This window comes from Pterocles gutturalis, unplaced genomic scaffold, assembly GCF_000699245.1.
Source record: "Pterocles gutturalis isolate BGI_N339 unplaced genomic scaffold, ASM69924v1 Scaffold51191, whole genome shotgun sequence".
Classification (NCBI taxonomy): Eukaryota; Metazoa; Chordata; class Aves; order Pterocliformes; family Pteroclidae; genus Pterocles; species Pterocles gutturalis.
In genome coordinates, this window is record NW_010107350.1 from 1 (window position 1) to 7,553 (window position 7,553).

The 7,553-nt window shown below is 49.0% G+C and overlaps 2 protein-coding genes across 2 annotated transcripts; one reads left to right on the top strand and one right to left on the bottom strand.

Moving 5' to 3' along the window:
- The first annotated feature begins 73 nt into the window (after positions 1-73).
- BECN1 (beclin 1, autophagy related) lies at positions 74-3,645 on the top strand. Its single transcript, XM_010088065.1, has 8 exons — positions 74-236; positions 490-626; positions 1,055-1,249; positions 1,469-1,615; positions 2,086-2,235; positions 2,318-2,378; positions 2,785-2,927; positions 3,253-3,645. The coding sequence occupies exons 1-8, from the start codon at positions 147-149 to the stop codon at positions 3,419-3,421; spliced, it is 1,092 nt and encodes a 363-aa protein (XP_010086367.1). The 5' UTR covers positions 74-146; the 3' UTR covers positions 3,422-3,645.
- Positions 3,646-4,094: 449 nt separating this feature from the next.
- Positions 4,095-7,378, bottom strand: CNTD1 (cyclin N-terminal domain containing 1). Its single transcript, XM_010088066.1, has 7 exons — positions 7,207-7,378; positions 7,029-7,104; positions 6,630-6,804; positions 5,970-6,132; positions 5,348-5,492; positions 4,843-4,939; positions 4,095-4,256 (listed from the first exon to the last, which is right to left on the bottom strand). Exons 1-7 carry the CDS (start codon positions 7,376-7,378, stop codon positions 4,095-4,097), a joined length of 990 nt encoding a protein of 329 aa, XP_010086368.1.
- Between the last annotated feature and the right edge of the window lie 175 nt (positions 7,379-7,553).

A 7,553-nucleotide genomic window follows, 5' to 3' on the forward strand; every position in this document is an offset into this window, starting at 1 on the left:
GCGTGCACCCGGTCACGAGTGTGTGGGAGCTGCCCGGTCCTGCCGGCGCTCCTCCCTCCTGATCCATGAGCTGGCCCCAGACCCCGGGCCAGCGCTGGCCCTGGCTCCCCGAGCCTCGACACTCAGCTGTCTGATTCTTTCCAAGAATGATGTCAACGGAGAGCGCCAACAGCTTCACGCTGATCGGAGAGGCGTCGGATGGCGGCACGATGGAAAACCTCAGCCGGAGACTGAAGGCAAGTTTTACCTAAGCTGGTAAACTCGGGCATCAGTTTTTCTAGAGGCTCTGCAAGAATAAACTGCAAAGCTTCCCGCAGCACTGGTCTTGCAGTACTTCTGTGGGTGAGTAGCCAAGTCAAGCTGGCTTAGTTTAAATCACGGTTTGACTTCCAAAAAATGCTTTGCCAACTGACGAAGCACGAGCCCGGCTGTTGAAAACCAGCCTGCAGCTGCCTGTGGCTTCTGGGCTAACGGCGAGCTCTTGCGCAGGTCACCGGCGACCTCTTCGACATCATGTCTGGGCAGACAGACGTGGATCACCCTCTGTGTGAGGAGTGCACGGACACGCTGCTCGACCAGCTGGACACGCAGCTCAACATCACCGAGAACGAGTGCCAGAACTACAAGTGAGTGGGTCGGGTGACCCCAGACCCAGCTGCTTTAGCCTGAAGCCTGGAGAAAGGACGCAGCCGTGATCTGGGTTTCCCTGATCAGTATCGGATGTCCCCAACTTCAGCCCTTGGTTTTCTTTGTCTGAATGAGATGAAAAATCTGTTTTTGAGAGTGCTGTGGTACACAGCTGCTCCAGCTGTGAGCCCCTCACGGCCACAGTGCCCGTGAGGTTGCGGGCGTCACAGGGACGGTGACTGTCCTGCTCCCCTGCTCTCCCCTGAGTGTCCCTGACTCACAGCGCAGGATCAACGCAGGGAGCTCGGGACTAACGAGATCAGAGTCCTGTCTGTACTTGCTCATGTGTGCAGCCTGTCGTGGAACCGGGAGCTGCTGGCGGGGGTTCCTGGGATCCCCATTTGGTGACTGTGTCGCTCTGCCTTAGGAGATGTCTGGAGATACTGGAGCAAATGAACGAGGACGATAAGGAGAAACTGCAAATGGAACTGAAAGAACTCGCGCTGGAGGAAGAACAACTGATTCAGGAGCTGGAGGACGTTGAGAAGAACCGCAAGATTGTGGCTGAAGATTTTGAGAGAGTCAGGGCAGAGGCCGAGCGGCTGGAGCAGGAAGAAGCTCAGTGAGTGACCTGCAACTGTAGTTCATGGCAGGAATTTTAGGTAACAGATAAATCACATTATAACGTGGAGAGACCTATAAATAACACTCCAATGTAAGTTGCTAATTCTTTGCAAAATTGAAGTTGGCCAGACAAAAAAACCCCCTAGTATACCATATGAGCAATCACTTTTCTGTAAAAGCCTGCGCTGAGCATGCCTTGTCTTGCTTTCATTAAAAGGTATCAGAAGGAATACTGTGAATTCAAGAGGCAGCAGCTGGAGCTGGACGATGAGCTGAAAAGCGTGGAAAACCAAATGCGCTATGCCCAGATGCAGTTGGATAAATTAAAGAAAACCAACGTGTTCAACGCAACCTTTCACATCTGGTAACGTAGACCCTGGAACGCTGGCGTCGCTTCGCTGAGTCTGCAGCGCGGGGTGGTTTAACAACTACACGGGACGGGAGAGCTGCTGGCCAAGTCACAGTTGCCCAGAACAAAGCCACTGGCCACAGCTCCCAGCAGTGTCGGCGGAGGGAGGCTTGTGGCACTGTGCAGGTGCCAGGGCAGATCTGAAACAGCTCCTTCGCTGCCCCCGCTAACGAGCGGGGATGCTCTGTGTTAGGCTTTACAGAGCAGGCAGCTCAGGGGTGGGGGGTTTGGTTGGAGTTTTTTTTATGAACTCTGCCGTAACAAGCAGACGAGTGGTTGGTATTTTGACACAGAGCCCCCTGGCTCTCCTGTTGCTCGGTGAGCAGCGCGCGTTCCCTAGCTGTCAGCGCGTGGCCCTTGTTTGGTTTGCGCACTGGAAGCTGTTCCTGCCCCAGTACGCTTATTTATAATTCCTCTTATCGCAGGCACAGCGGCCAGTTTGGCACAATAAATAACTTCAGACTTGGCCGCCTCCCCAGTGTTCCTGTGGAATGGAACGAGATCAACGCAGCCTGGGGGCAGACGGTGCTGCTGCTGCACGCCCTGGCCAACAAGATGGGGCTGAAGTTCCAAAGGTGTGTGCACTGTAACACACAGTTCACTTGTCGCCTGGATAAGGACCGGTAGACTCATCTGCCTGTGAATCGTATCTTTCAGATACCGTCTGGTACCATATGGCAACCACTCATACCTGGAGTCCCTGATGGACAAATCCAAGGTAAGCGCTCCTGTGCAGATCGGGGAAATTCACCTTGAGCGCCCCAGGGCCCTGGTCGCACTGGGGACACAAACTGAGCTCTTTATGAATTCATGGTGCTGGAGAGCCAGCTGCCCTGCTTTCTCCAGCGTGTCCGTATCCTGTAGTTCTGCCATCTGGTAGCATTAAAAGCGACCGGACTCCAGCTACACCCTGCAGCTGGCCAGAGGAAGGCAGTGGGACTGGGGATGGCTGCTGGTGATGAGGAAGCCCGGCCTTCAGGCAGAAACACTTACTGCAAAACGAGTGACATATAGAATGTGCCACAAACCATTTCTAAATTTAAGCCTGGCGCGAGACGAAAGAGCTGCAGTGATCGTATCTAAAACAGAGCGCTTGGGGTGCCTGACACCAGCCTCTCTTCCAGGAGCTCCCCCTGTACTGCTCCGGGGGCCTGAGGTTCTTCTGGGACAATAAGTTCGATCACGCCATGGTGGCTTTCCTGGACTGCGTGCAGCAGTTTAAAGAGGAGGTGGAAAAAGGCGAAACTCGGTTTTGTTTGCCTTACAGGTGAGTGCTGCTGTGTGACGTACCAATTTAGCGCCTCGTGCGCTGTCCCGCGCAGCGCTGCTGCCCGGCCCCTGGAGCAGTCCGCAGCCCTGCTCCACAGCATCGGCTGCTGCTCTGTAACGTGCGGGATCGCACGTTTGCTCTCGCTTTAATTGAAATTTAAAGCGAGTTCCTCAGGGGAAGACCTGAGGCTTGCTCCATTTCCTTTATAAACAAAGGATCCTTACACAGAATAATATGAATGTCAGATTTAAATTTGAGTACTTCTGTTGAGGTTAAACACTTGCAATAGTGAAGCACTAATCAAACTTTGTGTGCGATACAGGATGGACGTGGAGAAAGGAAAGATTGAAGACACAGGTGGCAGTGGGGGCTCTTACTCTATTAAAACACAATTTAACTCTGAGGAGCAATGGACGAAAGCACTAAAATTCATGTTAACTAACCTGAAGTGGGGTCTTGCCTGGGTCTCATCCCAATTCTACAACAAGTAACCGCGTAAAGAACTCATCCTGGCAGCTGCAGCGTCTGTGTTTCATTGGAGAAAGTCAAATTAAGATGTCTCTGAATATTAACCAGTACAAAATGTTTACAATACCAAAAATCCACAAGACACTTTATTTGAAATACCATTAATGCAAGTAGGATATAGAAAAGCAATATGTAAAGTTATGTCATTGACCTGAACACAATAAAAGAAAATCAGCTCTTAAAGAGATGCTAAACTGATACTTTGGGGGTTTAGAGATGTGCACGTGAATTCCTGTCAAACTTCACCACCCCAGTGAGTTTGGTACTGCTGTCGCAGCTCCACACAGGTTATAACAGCGAAACATTACAAACACGGGGAATAACCTGACACAACTCGCAGAAGCTCTGCTTATAACTCAGAAGATGAACCTCTTACAATAAATCTTTTTGTGCTGAAAGAGGTATTTCTAAATGCTCCTTTGCTCCCATGTCCCTCCCTTCACAGCACAGCAGTCTTGCCTGAACAGACGAACTTTTCTAACTAATGTGTAACACATGAAATGTTACAGAATGTGGGGTGTTCAAAACCAGAACTAAACGCAGATTGGGTGGGGGCCCTGTGCAGTGTCATAGGAGATGGACCGGTATCAGCAGTGTAACCATTTGCTGCTGGCACACCAGCCACTGCCCGTGGCTCTATCTGAGGGGCAGAATCCGGTTCTCCAGAGCGTCTGTTCCACCGTTCCGGTAGCGCTCCTTGGGAGTGGTGCTGCCCACAACGTGTTTCAGCACTGCGTAAGAAAATTCTAAGATACTTTGTGAAGTGATGCCAGTGATAGAGTTCAAATGCTCCACAACCTTTAAAAAAAGAAGAAGATGCTCACTTACAGTGCCTAGGAGACTAGGAGACAGCAGGTTACAGGCAGACTTCTTCACTCTCCAAACCTAATGAGAACAATAGTGTGCCCTGGGCCTATGCTGGTGGGTTTGGACAGATGTGAAGCCTCTCTGAGTGTTTTTTTTGCTTGCTTGCGGGGGTTTTTTTTGTGTGTGTGGCTTTTTTTTTTTTAATTTAATTGCTTCTACTAAAGAAGTAAAATTAAAAAGCCACTGTAACAGGCTGTTTGTTACAGTATTTGGTAGTAGTTTGGGCAGAAGGTTGTCCCCCGAGATTGCTTCTCCACCTCACAGTGAAACGATGCCTGTGTGGGTTTGTTCTGGCTGTGAAGAACCTGAAGCCTGAGGATAAGCTCACAGGAGCACAAGCACCAGCCCTCCTGCGGAACTACCTGCGTGCCCTCATGGCGCTCCTGCGTACACACACTTCCTGATCAAAAACCTGAGCGCGGTCACCTCCCTCCCGCTGCTCCCAGCAGAGCGTCCCCCTCTGCCTGCTCTGCGTAAATGTATCACCAACCCTCACGTCCTTTCATGTAGAGCTCACCTGCCTCCACTGCCCCGGGTTCAGTATGAACACGCTTGTGCTGATGATTCCAACAGCCAAGAGCATGAAATCCTCCTTCACTGTCAGAAACTTTGCTCTGCAGAAGTAAAAGTGCCTTCTGGTGTAAAGTGATGTGGGTTTTACTGTTCAAAAGCACCTACTCCTGTCCTCACTATACAGCCTACAGACACGTCAAGCTTATTCAGTCCTGTAGTCCAAACAAAGCCCAATGATACTGTAATGGACAGCACTAAAGCTGGATCATTACAATTATGTTCAATGCTTTACCAGCTTGCCCCTACAGCAAATGTGGTGAAGCACGCTATATATACCATTGACCTGGTATATTAAGATCAATAATCAATGCTGAAAGTCTCACACATTAAAATTTTCTAAAACACACCCAAAAATAGCATAATGAGAATTATTCTACTACTCCTTAGGGCTTTGTTAGGTTTTTAGTTTCAATTAGTTATTTTAAGCAATATTCACGTGAGCTACTTACACCTGCAGTTCGCTTGGTGTGGAGTTTTCGATGGCAATCTTCAGCAAAGTGTCGTAGATGGTATCTCGCGTAAGGTAGGAGAAGTCCAGGAGCTGCATGCACATCTGATGGAGCGGTTCCGCAGGAAGCAAGCAGCCGTTATGTCCTAGCACAGAGATCACACATCACTGGCCACACGTTTTGTGTCATTCAACTGAGTTAGAAGTGTCAGTTACTGTAAGCACGGGATGATTTCTGGTGACAAGGGCCCTTTTTTTTCCTCCTGATGTCCCAGGCTTTCTCAATCTCAGCATAATTTCACTCATTCTGAAACACAGGTTGTCAGACCTGGGCAAAGACAATGGTAACTCCCTGTAGAAAATGTGGCCTTGCACCAGGTTTGGGGGCTTTAAACTCTTTTACTGAATGAGTCATGACTGGCTGTCCAACAACATTCATCAGACTCTACTGTGGACAAAGTTCTCATCTGAGAAGTAAAGCCCTGGACAATCTGAAAAGTTTCATGTGCCTTCAAGGTGTGCAACAATCTGTAATATCAGACATTCCTGTTCAGATCAGTAAAAGCTCTGTTACGCTCTTAAAAAAAAAATCCTTTCCCATTCTCTCCTATTAATACTCTTACCTAAAACCTCCAGAAGCAATTCCACGTAAGCCAAAGGAGTTGACACGTTGATCTGGAAGTGCAGAGTTTTTAAAACAGCAAGCTCTGACTCAAGCAATTCCTGTTTAGTGTACGAGTATTTTAAGGACTGAAGAAACTTTAGAGCTGTGTCACTGTTAACTATCTGAAGGGGGGAAAAAAGACAAATTAGCAAGTGCCTTATTGCCAAGAAGATAAGAACAAAGCGCTTTCTTGTTTTATGCCTTCCCCTGAATTTAAGCCTGAGCTGCTACAGCGGCGACGCTGCCCGCTGACCCAGCTGTCTCACTTGTCTTTTGAGCTGGCTGGAAAAACCCAGCTCAGCCCTTCCTTCCTGCAGGTTTCTTCTGCTCCACAGACCTTCCCCAGACCCGCGTGAACCCTCTGTAGCCACACAATTTTTGACAACCACAGGCTGATTTTTTCCACTCCCCGTATGTTTGTCTCTACTACTGGGAACATTTCCTGGCGAATTGTTACTTGATGAGTGACAATCTGCCCTCAGTCTCCATTCCTATATCATTTGCACTTCATTATCACTACTGTCTTTCAGAGAGAAAAATCTATTTTTTAAGAGAGATTAATGTACTAAGTTTACGACACCTCTAAAAAACGTTACAGGAAAAGGTTTAGCTGGCTTACGTTATAGTGTAAGGAAAGTTTGCTTGCAAGCTGAATGCACGACACAAGTCGCAGGACAAACGTGTCGTATATCTGATCTTTCAGGTAGCTCCGGCTGCTGCCTTGTCCTTGTTCACGACTTTTAATGTTCTCTTTGGAGGCCTTACAGATTTGTTCTATTTGCTTGATCATAAACCTAGAAAAGCCACAACTGCTCAGAAAACAGTTCTCTTCTGCTAGGAAAGAGGAAGAAAAGCAATTCTGCATGCACTCAGAATACATGGATAGCTGTTAATTTTAATTAAATGCGTACAAAGACAAAGCTCTAGAGATGCAAAAAGCCATTACACGTTGTTTGAATGAACGGTATAGAGCATCCACAGTGTAACCGTGTGACAGAGCACACAGGGTATTTATTACCTTTCGAGTAACTCTACCGCTCGGTACCTTGCAGATTGATCCAAGTGCCATTTTTCAGACAAAAGGAATATAAATTCTGCAAAAAAGCGCAACAGTCATTCACTTCAGTACACTGAAGCTAATTATACCACAGTTAACCATCTTGGGAGCTGGCTGTAGTTGAGGAAACGACTCTCACCCACTATCTGTGTCTCCTTGAAGCACCCAGCCTGACCTGACAGCTCACTCAGGTACTGCTCGTTTTCCGTCACCAAATGGATCAGCGTGTCCTCGATCATCTCGGGAGTGACCTCGCCAAAGACGGGGCCTGCGTCGCGGTACTGCAACGCCCTTCGCACCGGGGACCCCATTCTGCAGGCCAGGGCAGAGACCTTACGGGCAGGAATTCCCTCACCACCGCCGGGGGGACAGGGCCCGAGAGGCCTGGCCAGGGATGCACTGGGGCTGCGGTCCGAGAGGCACCACAGGGAACCCGCAGCCTCTTGGTGATGAGGCTGCTTTTGTGAGGGGCCGCAGAGGCCCTGT

Coding starts and splice junctions, on each gene's coding strand:
- BECN1 (XM_010088065.1), top strand. CDS start 147: ATGATGTCAACGGAGAGCGCCAACAGCTTCACGCTGATCGGAGAGGCG. Junction 237..489: donor ACCTCAGCCGGAGACTGAAG/GCAAGTTTTACC, acceptor GCTCTTGCGCAG/GTCACCGGCGACCTCTTCGA. Junction 627..1,054: donor AACGAGTGCCAGAACTACAA/GTGAGTGGGTCG, acceptor GCTCTGCCTTAG/GAGATGTCTGGAGATACTGG.
- CNTD1 (XM_010088066.1), bottom strand. CDS start 7,378: ATGGGGTCCCCGGTGCGAAGGGCGTTGCAGTACCGCGACGCAGGCCCC. Junction 7,105..7,206: donor CAAGGAGACACAGATAGTGG/GTGAGAGTCGTT, acceptor GCTTTTTTGCAG/AATTTATATTCCTTTTGTCT. Junction 4,940..5,347: donor ACACCAAGCGAACTGCAGGT/GTAAGTAGCTCA, acceptor TTACTTCTGCAG/AGCAAAGTTTCTGACAGTGA.